Source organism: Pholcus phalangioides, unplaced genomic scaffold, assembly GCF_987345545.1.
Source record: "Pholcus phalangioides strain wild (caught in Gottingen) unplaced genomic scaffold, Ppha-v1.0 ptg000021l_1, whole genome shotgun sequence".
In the NCBI taxonomy this organism is placed as follows: domain Eukaryota; kingdom Metazoa; phylum Arthropoda; class Arachnida; order Araneae; family Pholcidae; genus Pholcus; species Pholcus phalangioides.
Genome location: NW_028301614.1, coordinates 14,341,963 through 14,358,678, shown reverse-complemented (window position 1 = coordinate 14,358,678; position 16,716 = coordinate 14,341,963). Strand labels below are relative to the sequence as shown.

At 39.5% G+C, this 16,716-nt stretch overlaps 1 protein-coding gene across 3 annotated transcripts in view; it reads right to left on the bottom strand.

The window, feature by feature from the left end:
* Positions 1-11,898, bottom strand: part of LOC149070677 (zinc finger protein 236-like) — a 101,723-nt gene extending 89,825 nt beyond the window's left edge. The window contains exons 1-3 of one of the 3 annotated variants that reach the window (XM_089249136.1): positions 11,822-11,898; positions 4,834-5,392; positions 801-1,094 (exon numbers count right to left, since the gene is read on the bottom strand). In XM_089249136.1, coding sequence (XP_089105262.1) covers positions 801-1,094; positions 4,834-5,355 — 816 coding nt within the window. In that variant the 5' untranslated portion in view covers positions 5,356-5,392; positions 11,822-11,898. Of the gene's footprint in view, positions 1-800; positions 1,095-4,833; positions 5,393-11,346; positions 11,588-11,821 lie in introns of those variants that run through there. The other 2 variants (XM_089249137.1, XM_089249138.1) reach the window with 2 other exon arrangements.
* Positions 11,899-16,716: the final 4,818 nt, after the last annotated feature.

Below are 16,716 nucleotides of genomic sequence, written 5' to 3'. Positions count from 1 at the left end.
GAAAAGAAATAAGAAAAAAAAAATTAGGACAGTTTAAAACATACTTGTTATACATACGTATTTACTCATGTATAAGCCGACCCCCCTACTTCAGGACCACCAAAACCGCAATAAATTGAAAACCCGTGTATAAGCCGACCCCCAAAAACCCGTGCATTTCAGAGAAAAAAAATTCTAATATTTCCATGCAAAATGAATAGCTTACGGAAATTTACAACAGAAAACGATTCAAACTTTTTAAACCATTTCTTCTGAGTCTCCAAGCTCATCGTAATCCATCAGATCATCATAGAGGGTGCGGCATCGCTCCTATGAAGGGTACGCTGTCATCGCCATTGTCACTTTCAAAGAGGATATCATCTTCAGTTCCGTCCATCGCATTGCTGATGCAACACTTTTTGAAGGATCAGATGATAATTTCGGGGTCGATATTTTCTCATCAAAAACTGACCCGAGTATAAGCCGACCCCCCCCCCCCCACTTGAGGAACGAATTTTTCCACAAAAAAACTCGGCTTATACACGAGTATATACGGTATATCAATTTATATCAGGTTTTTTTATTTGTTAAATAAAGAGTTTGACCTATTTTTCCCAGAATTTCATTAAAAAAATCTGTTAAAGGGAGGACGTTTGTTGAATTGGGGTCAGACTGTACATTCAATTTGAAATTATTTCAAAACTGTGTGGTGTTATCAGTGTTTTCAGGCAATATAACCAGTAAGATTTAATGTGAATATATACTAGATTTTATTCTTTTGCCTATACATTAATACAACAAATAAAAAAGCCTTAACAAACCTGTGTGAAAAACTCTTCATTGCAATCTGGACAAATGAGGTTTTCTTCCTCTTCGTGCAGCATAATATGAGCTTTCAGGCTGGCGATGCGAGAAAACTTCTTCTTGCACTCTGGACATTTAGGGTCAGAGATATTGTGTGTTGCCTTATGCAGGTTCAAATTAGATTCAACATTGAAAGAGGCGCTACATTCGTCACATTTGTATGGCTTATCATCTGCATGCTTCTTGATGTGTCGCTGTAGCTGTTCATACTTGGGATATTCCTTGGTACATAGACTACATTTGAATGGACCCTGATCAGAAAAAGAATAAACATTGTAGTATACAATTATGACCCATCAAATCAAAAAAAAAATTAAGTGCCAGCCAAATTTTTTAGGAACAGGATAAATTAAAAAAAAAAAAATTGTCCAAAATGTTTTTTCTTTTGCTTTGCTTCTGCAGGACATGGTGATCAAAGGTAAACAGATAAAATCTCCAACCATGCAGGACCTATAATTTTGCCTCCCCACCCCCTGTTGGTGATATTTTTTCTATGTTGGCAGAAAGATGATATACATAAACTCTGAAAATTTTGGAGTTGTTTTGAGGCCCTACTTTAACAATTACACATGGATTAAACTTTTAGGCATTAAATATAGATGCCAGAACATGATGGCTCAGGGTACTTGAGTTCCTTTCAATAGCTTATGAGTATACAGTAATACAAGCATTCACCTCTCCTGCAAATGTGCTTGAGTCTCCCCATTATAAATGGGGAGATTGATAACCTTAGGCCAGGTGTGGATCAGGAAGGGACGATGATCCTCACCCAAGAGAAATACAGAAAAAATTTTTTGTCCGGTGAAATACCGAACAAATATTGATAGCTTTCCCCTCAAATATATTTCACTAGGTCCGCATCTGATTTAAGCATCCCTAATGTTTTTTTTGTCGCCCGCTACAGCACTCGAGAATTGGTACCTGGGATTTATCAAGTCTTGCATATAATTTTACTTTGCATAGTTCATTTGAAGTTTAGGTTTCATTCTACTATACTTGGTCTTGTATGAGAGTTGATGGTTTAAATACGAGCTTTACCAAAAAACCAGGTTGGTCTCTGGTCTGTTAAGAGCAGCAGTTCCCACTTTTTTGACTCATGCAGCCTTTTTAAAATTCATTTCTGAATCTTTCTTCATCTGAGGCCCTAAGGCCTCTTCATTCATTCATTCACTAAATTTAATAATTTTATATCTTTTCCTGGAGCTGCCACCAGTGGGAAATGCATGTGGAACACAGATTGGGAACCAATGGTCAGGAGTTTCTTTTATGGTGCAAGTCAAAGTGTTAAAAACTTGTTCAAACTTTGTCTCAGGAAAAGAAATTGCATCATGCAGAAGTATCAATGAATGTTACAAATGTGTATTAGCTTAGTATCATAATACACTGCGACTGTATCACCTACATTCCTGTGACATCATGGAAATTTCACATGCAAAAAGACTAATTATGTTGGAATTTACAGTTAATAGCCTACCATTACCATCAATTTTTAATGAGTTTTTTTTCCAGTTTTTCACTAATAGGTTAGTGCAATAACTAAATGGTGAGTGAGCTCCCTCTGAGATATCAATATGTGTGGTCACCTCAGCGCAATCGCCCTGTCACGAATGGAAATTTTTGTAAGGGAGAATTCTGAAGAGGACTGAGTGAGTTTTAAACTCACAAAGCCTTTGAACATTTTCTGGTAAAGTGAGCTAATGTCTTATCGGCATGATATTCTTTCTCCCCGCGCCCTTTAACACTATTGCATTTCAAATAATTATGAACGTTCTAACTTTCAGAAGTTCTCATGAGAATAGGCATAAAAAAACAAATTTATTTAAATACAAAATACGCTATGTTATTGCACAGATAGATAATAAGAGCAGAAATTTTTCACATAAGTAATATTTTGTGCTTGGCTGAATTGAAAAATATTCTAAAAACTGACAAAAGTGCCGCAGTTCAAATTCTTTGTCATTCATAAATGATTACATGAAATACGAACGGAAAATGCTATGTTGTATCTGGCAACAAGATATAAAGACAGTGGTCAAGACCGTCCATGTGTGTGTTTACGTCCTGTATCAATCCCGATATTCTATACATTAATTATTAATCAAGATTGTTCTCATTATGTTTTCGTTAATAAACGGTGTATGTTAATATTTCATGTCTTTTAATCAGCCTCACCACGGATAAAATAATTGGCAACGAGATGAAGAAACTTTAATTCCGGTAAGCTGCTTTCTCTTTGTTATCGAACTAAGATGGATCCTGAACAATTTGACAAATTTTTGAGCGCGTTTCGAACTCAACAACGTGAATTATTCAAAGCATTTTTATCGACCCAGACGCAGTTAAAGCAACCGGCCATGATTCAAACATTCGATCCAAAGAAAGAATCTTTCATAATGAATATTCAGCATTTCAAAAATTTTCTTGATATGAAAAACGTGTCATCCAACAAAGAATTGTGTGCTCAAATACTTCTGAACTCTGTAGGTGTCTCTAATTATAATACTTTAGCAGCATTGGTTTCGCCACGCCTACTGAACGAGCTCACATATGACAAACTCATCAAAACATTTGAAGTCCATCTGTGTCCAAAGAAGAACATAGTAGTGGCACAACATCAATTTTTGTCTACCTATCAGACGGAAAATCAAACAATCGCGGATTATATAGCAACTCTGGGACAGGATATTACCAATTGTGAGTTCGTGTCACCTTGCCAATGCAAAACGTCTATAGCGGATATATTTCTACATGCACAGTTTGTTTGTGGAATTTGGGACAGCTCGATACGTGAGCAACTTTTACAGTCTGAAATTCTTGAATTCGATGACATCTTGAAGAGAGCAATAGCTCTTGAAGCATCAAAAATCGACTGTCACGAACTTTCAAGGAAATCAACAAGTGCAACTTTTGATGAAGTCAACAAAGTTGTGAAATCCAGACCTGCAAAACATGACTCGAGTACCTCGCGAAACACAGCTGTATCTTATCGCCTGCCCCCCATCGTAAGCAAGAACCATCAGCGTTCCAGTTCCAGAATAGACTTTGTAAAATTGGGTATACAAAATCTTTGTGTTCGTTGTGGTCGTGATAATCACATTGCAAAACGAATCCAAAATCTCTCAAGTGCAGTGCCTGCAAAAAAACGGGACACCTCAGAAAAGTATGCATTAAGACACTGCTAGATGAACAGAGCAAAAATCCATCAGAATTCAAATCAACCAATCATGTGTCCAATGCCGAAGCTTTTCGTTGTTATGGTGTGCAACAAATTATCAACATATTTCACCACCACGAGCGACCAAAGGATATCGACAAATATTTCATCATGATCAACATTGAAGGTTGAGAGGTAAGATTCGAAGTGGACTCTGGTGCAGGATTTACATTTATTACACGAGATGCATTTCATAAGCTGAACATTCGAACACAACTTCAAAATTCAACTGTTGCTTTCCGATCATACACTGGTAATGTGTTCCTGCCAGATGGAAAAGTGGACGTGAATGTGGAGTACCAAGGGAAAACATCCCGTGAAGAACTGTTCCAGAGGAATATGAAGAATTTTTCAAAAAATTCTTTTGCTTGATGAACTCTCAAAATTTCCCACAAATGCTAAGAAATTTCCCACTTGGCCAAATTTTGGCCAATTTTTCCCACGAATATGGGAAATTTCCCACGAGTTACCATCACTGATAAAGAATGACACGACATGGAAAGAAAAACTAGCCAAGCAAAAGGAAAGTAGCTTAACAGACAGCGCTCCAGCAGCCTTCGTTTCGCCCAATCAGGGCGCAGAATCTGGACTCTCGAACATTTTGTCTGTAGATATGGTGAACTTGCGTTGCTGTGTTGTGTCTTTGTCTATATTCTATACACTAATTATTAATCAAGATTGTTCTCATTATGTTTTCATTTATAAATGGTGTATGTTAATATTTCATGTCTTTTAATCAGCCTCACCTCGGATAAAATATGCTAAATCAAGCTTACTTTTTTCAAAGGTGGCTGGATGGATTCAGTTTCTAGAACACTGTTGGTTTTTTCAACCGATGCTGATGGAGCTGAAACTTCAGTGATATCTTCATCTTGAACGTCTGATGAAGGAAGTTCAGGAACGTTTTTTGTTATCTCAGGTGCAGTTGCGGGTTGATTATCAGATGCTTCGTGGGTAGTCGGATGATATATTTTACTCCCATCATAAACAGAAAATGCTTGAGGAGTCAACAACCCTAGCTGAGATGCATCTAGAAATATTGCGCCTGTGCTGTCAACATTTGCAGTTAGAATATAACTCGGCTGTCCATTGCTACTGATTACAGAACCTTCAGGAAATAAATTGACGTATTGTGTTGCATTTCCTTGAATCGAGACATCCATGGCATTTTCGTTTGATAAGAATGGCACTTCTCCAACTGTCACCACAGGAACAGCGTCAGATGAAACCATATTTGAGGTCATAGAACTCACGGGTATGCTGTCTACTACAGTACATTTCGTAGTTCTTACATCCATTGTAGTCTTTCAAGCATCTAATCATTTATTACACTTTCTGAAATTAGAAAGACACAAACCGTGTTAAAACTCCACAGTGAATAGAATCTTTTCATTCAATACCACAAAGGGGAGGAAGAACACTTTTGTAAAGCTTTCTTTTTTCTTGTGTGTTGCATATTTTTGTAAAGTATGGACAGAATCCCTATGTCATAATATAATGAAATATCATGACATAAGTTATGAATATGAAGTTATATTATGACATAATCCCTATGTCATAATATAACTTAATTTACAGTTGTTATCAGGAAGTTGATTTATATGAACAGTTTTTTGGGTATTTTGAAGCTAAGATTGAATCAAACATATTTATTCCCTATAAGTTATCGGCCTGCAGACTGTGTAAGAGATATTATCCCTTCTTCTCTTTCTTTCCCTTGCTACTACTAAACCATACATGCATCTCATCCTTATTCCTCTGCGGAACTTCTAACAAACTGGTAATTCTCTTCTCCCTTGCTGATAAGTATTTCTGCACTCCATTCATGATAGGACTTACATCATTGTGGGCTATATATACTGGGTTGTAACCATTGACCACCCAATAACTTTTTTTTGCACACGATTCCTTGTGAAAAACTAATATGGAAAAGTGACTTCAGTATTTTGATTTGACCCATAATCAATGTGAGCAATAACACTTTAAAGATTGATGATTTCACTTTAAAATCCAGCCAAATTCACAGAACGTACACTGATTCTAGCGAGGGTGCTAGGTGGGAGGACATGAATGGTTTCATTAAACCATTCAATATAAAATAAAACCATTGCATGTAGTTTTTATTTTATATATATTATTTTTTAAATATAAATATAACCAACCAGAGCGAGTCAACCAAAACAACCAGACCAAAGCTGATCCTTAGCTAAGGCTTTCTCCACACAATTCCCCATTTAAACTAATCCCACATTGCTCACCAAAATAGGTTTAGAGCGAGATGACTCGACCTGGCAGTTATACATGTATATAAATGTGTGTATGTGTATTTCTCTTTCCTCTATTCAAGTTCTTCATGCATTTCATCTCCACAACACACATGCCTACTCTTATTGTCGTATGCATGTTGCTCAACGAATAAGGTGCTAAGCGAGATGGCATGGGTGATCCCTAATTGTAAACTGAAGAGCCAAAAAAACTGGTACAGGCATGCGTATGCAAATAAAGAGATATGGAACCAATCAGAGTACGGCGCTGCGGTCGGCAACGCCTATATAACACAACAAGTGTCTGGCATAGTTGTTAGATCGGTTACTGCTGCTACAATGGCAGGTTATCGAGATTTAAGTGAGTTTGAACGTGGTGTTATAGTCGACGCATGAGAGATGGGACATAGCATCTCCGAGGTAGCGATGAAATTTGGATTTTCACGTACGACCATTTCATGAGTGTACCGTGAATATCGGGAATCCGATAAAAAATTAAATCTACGACATCGCTGCAGCCGGAAAAAGATCATGCAAGAACGGTACCAACGACGACTGACGAGAATCATTAAACGTGACAGACGTGCAACCCTTCCGCAAATTGCTGCAGATTTCAATGCTGGGCCATCAAAAAGTGTCAGCGTGCGAACCATTCAACGAAACATCATCGATATGGGCTTTCGGAGCTGAAGGCCCACTCGTGTACCCTCGATGACTGTACGACACAAAGCTTTACGCCTCGCCTGAGCCCGACAACACCGACATTGGACTGTTGAGGACTGGAAACACGTTGCCTGGTCTGACGAGTCTCGGTTCCAATTGCTTCGAGCTGATGGACATGTACGAGTATGGAGACAACCTCATGAATCCATGGACCCTACATGTCAACAGGGGACTGTCCAAGCTGGTGGAGGCTCTGTGATGGGATGGGGCGTGTGCAGTTGGCATGATATGGGGCCCCTGATACGTCTGGATACGACTCTGACAGGTGACAGGTATGTAAGGATCCTGTCTGATCTCCTGCACCCATTCATGTCCATTGTACATTCCGACGGACTTGGACAATTTCAGCAGGACAATGCGACACCCCACACGTCCAGAATTGCTACAAAGTGGCTCCAGGAACACTCTTCTGACTTTAGACACTTCCGCTGGCCACCTAAATCCCCAGACATGAACATTATTGAACATATCTGGAATGCCTTGCAACGTGCTGTTCAGCAGAGATCTCCACCCCCTCTTACTCCTACGGATTTATGGACAGCCCTGCAGGATTCATGGGCAGCCCTGCAGGATTCATGATGTCAATTACCTCCAGCATTACTTCAGACATTAGTCAAGTCCATGCCACATCGTGTTGCGGCACTTCTGCGGGCTAGCGGGGGGCCCTACACGATATTAGGCAGGTGTACCAGTTTTTCTGGCTCTTCAGTGTATATAATTATTCCCCCACACAATATTTCTATTTTGCATATTTTCATCAAATCCACCAAAACGAGTGAACTCAACCCAATAAAACTGATGCTGGCTTCTAGTCAAAAGTTATCAAACCCATTTGCTCACCAATAAGGTGTTAAGCGAGATGACTCGCTCCAATGGAGATATATATATATTTCACAATAAGATTCTCATTTCTTTTTCTTTTCTGTGTATATAATATGGCAAGTGTAAGATAACAGATGAAATGGCATGGGTGGGGGGACTCAATTGCTTTTAAAACATACCTCCATCCTAATATGTGTACATTCATTCATTCGTCTTAACGAAATCCTGAAAATTTTCTCCACTCCCAACCCCATTTCGTCTGCAATCAATACAAAATTTGTTAATCATGACAGTCTCCAATTGTCTGTGGAAAATATGTAAAAATTTTGTACATTTTTTCTTTTTTGATACAAAATAAAGTGTTCCAGACTCTGCCATGAAGCTGGGCTGGAAGAGATCTTGGTAACAGGAGTGGTAAGTCCAGTGGCAAAAGTTCTGGCATTCATTCATTCAGAACATATACCAAATGTACAACTTGGCATTTTTGAAACTGGATAAAAATAGTATGAATAATTCTGAAGAGAAATCAAGAAAAAGCAAACCAGTTTTTTTTCCTATCTTCTGTGTGTGCCTTTTGAAATTATTTACACGATTGTTTATACCAGGGTTGGGGAGTTTTTGGCATAGGTATAGTACTTCCAATTAGAAAAAGTTTTCAAATAATGTGCAGAACTCAGATATTTTGTCATACAAATACAACGCCACAACAGGTAAAATGCCCAATGAGGTGGCTGAGAAAAAGATGCCCATAATAAATATGTATGTCATACATTTCAAAAATTTATGTTTCAAGGGATTGTATAGGTTCATTAAAATAAAAAAACTTTTTATACAGTCCCTGTGTGCCCGAATACCAAATTAAAAAGTTGTTGCCCTGTCTCTTGATGCCAACAAAAATAATTTCCATGTTTCTAAGCACAATAGTAACATATATATTGAAATTCGAAAAACAAAGGAAATTTAGGCTAGAACAGCATTAATTGTGGGAAACCATTTTCACCGAGTTATTTAAAAACTTTTACTAATTGGAAGTATACATCTATCTAGGATCAATGGTTCGCCAGTAAAATGATACACCCTATATTTTGCAGCCTTTATCATCTTTATCATCTATGTACGAAAGTTACGTCCTTCAATTCTCAGTCAGTTTATTCCAATTGACCAGTTTCACAGTTCTTCCATCATTCCCAACTTTGAGGTGTGAATGCAAGCCGATCTCCCCATCAAAAAGTCTCGCCACAGAGAGCAACAGGCCTACAACGGTAAAATATTGAAATATTACATTTCACTCATAGTTTGAAAGATATGTGGTAGATGGCAGTACTATAACAAACATTACACAGAAACAAGCTTCCCGTTAGGTTCACAACACAGACATTCACATTCCAACATGTACCAATTCGTTAGAAGTTCTGCAGACGAATATGGACGAGGTACACGTGTGGGTTATAGTAGTTCTTCCATCAAAAGACTTTCTTCAAGGGATTCATATTATTTACATATATTAAAACGGCTGGACAAATCACAAAAAAATCTAGGAGCCAGAAATTTTTTTTTTACCAAAAGAAAGGCCCAAAATGTTTTTTTTTGTTTTTGTTTTTCAGGGCATAGTGACCCTCTTTTATGTTGGCATACATGCTGTTGTGAATTCCAAACATTTAGTGCTGCTCTCAGCCCGCAATTTAGTAACTAGGCTACATAAAGAAAACTCTCTCGCTCTTTCTTTAGGTGTAAATACCAATTTTTTCAATATGAAGACTATATAAAAAATGTATAATATCAGTAAATGTACTCATTTTCACTCCTCTCAATGGCTGCATCAAAAAGATATGATCTTAGCTTGGAAAAACCATGATAATAAGTTTTAAAAAACAGCCAGCAAATGCAGAGCCCATATTGAACATTTTGTAATCAGTTTTGTGTAAAGTAATATGGATACTCTATTTGCATCTGGGTGTATTTATCCCCCCATTGCAGTCAGATCACGTAGTAATGTGATTTGTGAAAACGTTTCATAATTTGGAAGCTCATTCTAATCATTTACAAAAAAGTATGAATTTTTTTCCTACTTTGAGTTTTTCCTGAACTCAGTTTCCCGTAGTTCCGATCACAATTTCATTTTAAATCATGAAAATGGGATTTCAGAAAACATAAAAGAAATGTATATTTTAATTGTATACAATACACAAACCCTTAATTTGTTATTAAAGGAATTATACAAATACAAACACAAAGGCCACAACAGGCAAAATGTCCAATGAAGTGGCTTAAAACCATTGTTTCAATAAAACTGTATAGACCAGTGGTTCACAATGCGAAGTCATTTGACCCTCCTCGCAGTTTTGAAATGAAATATGGTAGGGAAAGTGACGTCCAGCTTTCAGGATCCAGCAGAAGTCTGCACATAGAACAGGGCTATCTTAAACCATGGCGCGGGAGGCTCGTGTCTTTATGGCTTGCATAACGAGATCTGGTATGAAGATTTCTGAACATGTGAAAATATGTAAGCTACTGTCTCTAGCTAAGTATGGGTCCTGATGACAATGCTTTGCTTACAGTTCATAATGCCAAAATGGTAATGCATAGAACCTCCCCACAACAGGAAAGCTGACAGAACTCTAATCAAGGGGTCGCGAGATCGAACTTATTCAAAAAAACTTTATTTACTATAAACTTACTCAGAAACTCAACTCAGAAAAACTAAAAAGAGTCTTGCTCCTAGATTGCGGGGGGGGGGGGGGCAAAAGTAGTAGCCACTTTAACAAAAATGCATACAGGAGGTATGCAACAAGTAGACATCCAACCATCAATCATTACATTAACATTGTAGCATTTTGCTAAAGCTTTTTCTCCCATTTTCGCGAATGGAATTTTTTATCCAGTTTAAACCCTGGTCTATTCGCAGTTGAAAATATCTGCCTCTGCAACATTCACAGCTGAAAATGTCTGTCATCGCTCCATTCGAAGCTGAAGATGTCTACCTTGGCTTCATTCACAGTGGAATGTCTGTTTTTGATCAGGTGCGGATACCCCTCCCGCAGGGCCGTAACTACTTTTTTAAGTAAGAACGCATTTTGGCGTCCACACGTATAGAAGCAGTTAAAGGGTGCATTTGGCACCCCTTCCGTCCAGCGCCCGGGGCATAAGACCCGCCTGCTCTCCCTCCCCCCCCCCCCCAGTTGCGGCCCTGCCCTCCCGTCCCGTCATATCTTGGATCCGCGCCCGAGTCACTCGAGGGTCCCCAGATACTGGTTTTAACCTCCCTCCCTCCCTCCCAGTGGCGTCTTAACGAATGGGCCCGGGGGCCTCACAAAAATGAGATCTGGAAATTTTTGAGGAAAAAGCATGCAAATTCGCCAGATAGGGCCTCTGGAAAATAACTTGGCCCGGGGCACACGATACTTTTAAAACAGTCCTGACCCTCCCCCAAGTAACGGAAAAACAATTTTTCAATGACAATTCATCAACAACAGCGATTACTTTTTCTCTTGCGATGAAAGATCGGAAATTCTCGTGGATCGAGGTGCCCGGGAGATCTGTGGCTAGATCTGGATCCCGGGACTTGATCCCGATGCACCGACATCATTAGAATTTCAACATTATTACTATACGCTTCAATAATTGCGAGCGACGATACGGTTCTCATTAAAACAAATACGCGCGCCGCGAGGAAACGAAGATGAATCAGAGAGACATCTTTGTTTACATTTTTGTCACCTTAGAAAAGGAGAGTGAGGTGGGGGGTGGGGATGGGATAAATTGAATGAGGCGTAGTGCAAATAAAAGAGGATGTTTACGCGCGTATCATTCCGCAATCAGCTACAATGAAAAGTATAGTCCACGGCATTAAAGCGACGTAGAAGCGGTACCCAACGTCCTCGCAATTATTAGAAACGTTCGAAAGGTGACGGTTTCGAATCCCGGTCAATGAAGAACAACAATCGAGGACGCTTACCAATCTTCTCATTCAAAGCTCCTGTTCAAAACTCGTCAAAATCTTTTGTGAACGCAATGATGGCGGACTGTGACGTCATTTCGTTCGGGGAAGCAAGAAAGCAGAAGGTTGGGGGGAGATTTAAGAAATGATTTATGCGTGACCATATAACCCATATTTTTACGGGACAGTTCTTGTTAATCATTCATCCGTCATATGACCATATTTCCTGGAGAAAAATACGGAAAATTGGGATCCCAAAAACGGAAAATGCGCAATTGTGCCATCGTCACCAGAAAAAGTTGCCAGAAGTTGACACAAAAAAAAAAAAAAAAAGACTGCATAACAGGTATCACTCCTGACGTGATAATTGACGTGAAAAGATGGCTATCAGGTTCGATTGGCGTCAGTTGAATAAACAAAAACTGCAGTCAACCATCGGTTTACGAATTTAATTATTCCAGAAAGTCCTTTCGTAAGTCGAATTGTTCATAAACCGAAAGTTTTCCCATAAGAATCAATGTAAAATGAATTAATCCATTTTCGGCATCCCGAAGTTTTCTAGTGAGAAGTTTTGCAGCAGCTCCTGTGCATAACGTGAAACTTTAAAGTCGTCAAAATCATTGAAATAATAAGTTACTGAGAAAAAAAATAACCACAGTATGAAAGAGACGTAATGAAAACGATGCTCAAGGGCCATGTCTGGTTTCGATAATATCATCTATAATTCCAGTGTCAAAGCCCTCAAAATATCTGCCCGCACCACAATTTGGCCACAATATTCTCGAAGAGAAATTGATAATTCTGTAAAATATTTGCTGTTAAACTTTGTCAATGAGAGCAGAAGAAATACGTGATTGGCCATATGCAGTATGGAATATGAAAATAATTTTTTTGAAAATTATTGTAAAACATTTTTGAAAAAGTTCTCTGACGTAGAGCTTCTTGAGGTTTGAAATGACGTACTGATCCATGGATGACAAATAGGAGTCGTATTTTTGGGAGCGCGAACATTACCCAGATGAAATCAAAATCTTCATTCTCCTAAACTCCCCCCCCCCCCCCCCACAAAAATACCCATGAACCTTCCCCCACAAACTTCTGAAACAACCTTCCCTCGAGATTCAGCTCTTTTTACGTGTTTGTAAACCAAGACTGATTCGTAAACCGAATAATTTTTCATTGTCCGCAAACCGAGCTGTTTGTACAGCGAAGGTTAACTGTATTATTTTGACATATTTCAATTTCGTAGACGTAAAGGTTATAAATTCATGTCTTTCTTACGCCCAGGGCCATAACTAAGGAGCAGCAGGTGAACTTATGGTAAAAAAGAAACAAAATGTTATCAGGAATCTTGTATTCGGGGAATTTCGAAGACGATTGGTCATAGGCGGAGATTGACTTGGAAGTCTGGGGGGGGGGGCAAGGTCATTATTGCTGAGGGGGGGGACACACGATGATGATGAGGTCAGCTCTCATATATACATATATACATTAGATCAGTCGACTCCACCTTTGACGCTGGGGGGGGGGGCAATGCCCCCCACGCCCCCGTATCTCCACCCATGCGATTGGTCAAAGCGTGTAAACGTGAGGAAAAAAACCACGCACACAAAAACGATATTAATGAAAAGATATTACAGAGACAAAGAAAGAGTATATTTTTCTGGGTAGAAAAAAAATTCCCCAGGAAAAAAAAAGGAATTCCAGAGAAACCTGAAAGACAAAAGGGTGAATTTTTCGGAACGTAGAAGGACGATTGAAATAACATCAAAAAGAAAGATTTCTGGTAACCCCTACTCATAAGTGCCCTACAGAGCCACTTTAGTGATCTCTAAATTTTTCGCTGATGCAGGTGATCTGGAAATGTGTTTTGGCCGCTTAAGTGCTCTGGAACTACGTCACATGTCACTCAAGGGATCTCTAAATGTGTCACGGATCGCTTAAGTGTTCTGGAACTGTGTCCCGGATCATTTGAGTGATCTGAAAATGTGCCACAGGCCTTTTAAATGTTCTGGAGTTGTACCACGGGACACTTAACCGATCTGTATATGTGCCGCTTAGTTCATTTTTACAAAATTAGGTTTGAGGAGGGCAGGCCGCATCAGATAACCCCCAGGGCCATATCTGGTTCGCGGGCCAACGGCCTTTATGCAAATACAAATACAACGCCACAACAGGCAAATTGCCCAACGAGGTGGCTGACTTAAGAACATCATGGATCCCCGAGCCCCTACCTACTACTGCTACACCACACATACACATGCACCCCCCCCCCGCGGAACCCCCCAATGAATCGGTACATGCGGGAATGTGCGTGTACGTGTAGTGCAAACTGACGTAAAGTTTGTTTCGGTGTAATGCTTGTTATGTGTAGTGCTGTCATCTGCCCCCAGTTTTACTAACTATGAGTGAAGTGTTATGGTTGAATGATTTACCGTTGTAGGACTGTTGCTCTCTGTGGCGAGACTTTTTAACGGGGAGATCGGCTCGCATTTGCGCCTTGAAGTTGGGAACCACAGAAAACCAACTTCAGCCGACCACCACTGTGGGGTTCGAACCCGGATCCTCGCATCACGAGTCCGGCACTATAACCACTCGACCACCACAGTGGCCACTCGACCAGGGTTCGAGCCCCACCGTCACCACAGTGGTGGTCGGCTGAAGTTGGTTTTCTGTGGTTCCCAACTTCGAGGCGTAAATGCGAGCCGATCTCCCCGTTAAAAAGTCTCGCCACAGAGAGAAACAGTACAGATATTCAGTCACTACACATCACTCACTTCACTTCTGAGATATAGATGGCAGCACTGAAAAATCATACACAACACTAGATACGCACTCAGACTGTTAGGTACACGCACTTACACTTCTGGCACAACTCACTAGGTAGTAAATTGCCTATGGCGATAGACCTGAGATGTGCTCGGTTTGAAAAAAAAAAAAAAGCCTTCAAATAACATTGAAATTAGCAGAAATTGATTATAATATATAATGGTATTGTCTTCCGAAATTTAAAATTTACAAAAAAATATTATTTTTTGCATTAAAAAAATAAATTTTTGATCGTGGGAAGGGAGCACGAGCCCTCCCTATGGCCCTTTCCCCCGTATACGTCTCTGATCCCACCAATATGCGCAATGATTCAGAGGCAGGGTCTACAGACAGTCTGCAGCCTGCGGTAGACCGGGGCCTTCGTTATTTTTCCCTTCTTACCACGAAGGCCCCGGGTAAGGCGACTTGATAAGGATAGTGGGCTCGTGGCAGCCATTTTGTTCTCTTGCTGGGATCCTACAGGGTTGCTGCCTTAGAGGAGAAAAAAAATTTGCGTCCGAGACAGCATGTGTGGTAACCTAGCAGAATTTTCCAAGCAAAAAAGTACGAAACATTCGATTGAAGAAAAAAATTAAAAGAATTATAAAAAAAATGAATCGCGTTTTAAAATTGTTTAATAAAAGTATAATCTCGAGTGGGACGATACAAAATTCAATGAACATTCCTAAGCAATAGTTGATAAGGTTTTCGCGGCCATCATTTGATAAAAATTGTTTTTTCGGGTTCGAAAGAAGCTCTCAGAAGAACAAGAACCTTCCCCTTCAAGGTCCAGCAACAGAATGACGACAACAGCCAATCAGATAACTCCACATCTCTCGGCCAATCAGGTTCTACCAGCATAACAACTGTTTACAATTCCCCTGCAATGTAGAAACTGTATGATGATCGGCCACAGCTCATATTTTTGTAAAAATATGCCTATCTGTTCCTTTTGTTCGGGAAACCAGGAGCTGTGTGGTGAAGGGTGATAAAAATTTTTTGAAGTGTCACTTTTGTGGTGGTCCTCATACTGCTCGGTATCCTGGTTGTCGATCTAGACCGGGTTTTGCAACTAAAAATACCCGCACTTTTTTGCCCTTGCTACCTACTACATGTAAACCCCCTGCAATAGAAGACTTTCCCTCCTTAGTTGGATCTAATGAGGATGAATTCAATATTGGAGGGTCCTCGCTTTTTGTGAGGTCCTCCAAAGGACTTTTAAACTCTGATATTGACATTCAAAAACCCTCACGTGAAGCTCTTGAAAAGGAAATGGCTGACCTCAAACAGAGGCAAGAAGAACTGCACAATACTATTCATGCAGGTACCCATCCACTTGGTCATGAAAAAAATCATAAAACTCTCGAAGAGCTGCAAATGGACTTGCAAAATATGATCCACAGAGACGTTATGCTTGACGTGATTACTCACACAGTTGAAATTGATATGAGTGGCATTGACTCTTCTCATGAAGAGACACTTGATGTTTTAGAGGAAGGTAAAACAACTATCTCCATAAAAAACCCTGGAACTGCAAACAGCACAGCACTTCTGCCCACAACGGAAGAACAAAATGTGGACATTGAAAGGTGCTCCCCAACTGAAAGCAACACACTTATCAAGAGTTTTGATAAAATTGACCCTACTAAAGTACAGCTGATTATTGAAGCTTTGATTCAGATTCTGGAAATTCCTAACAATTACACAATTAATTAATGCCCCCCCCCAGGCCACTTTGCTTAATGGCCTGGAATGCTGGTAACCTGAGAGGCTCAAAAGAACTTTTTAAACAAACACTCTATGACTACCAGGTGGATATAGCACTTATTAGTGAAACCTGGCTCCTTCCGAGCAACAAATTTGACATAAACGGCTATCAATGTATTAGAAACGACCGAATTCATAATCGTGGAGGTGGTGTTGCATTGTTTGTGAGAAATCATATCCCTTGTCAACAATTTCCTTTGCCAAACTCACATAACATAGAGGCTGTTGCTGCTACAATTTTCATAAACAGAGTCAAAATGAGATTCTGTGCTATATACAAACCACCTAACAATCCTTTAGACCTTGAACTTTTGAAAGAAATCTTCAACACTTCTATC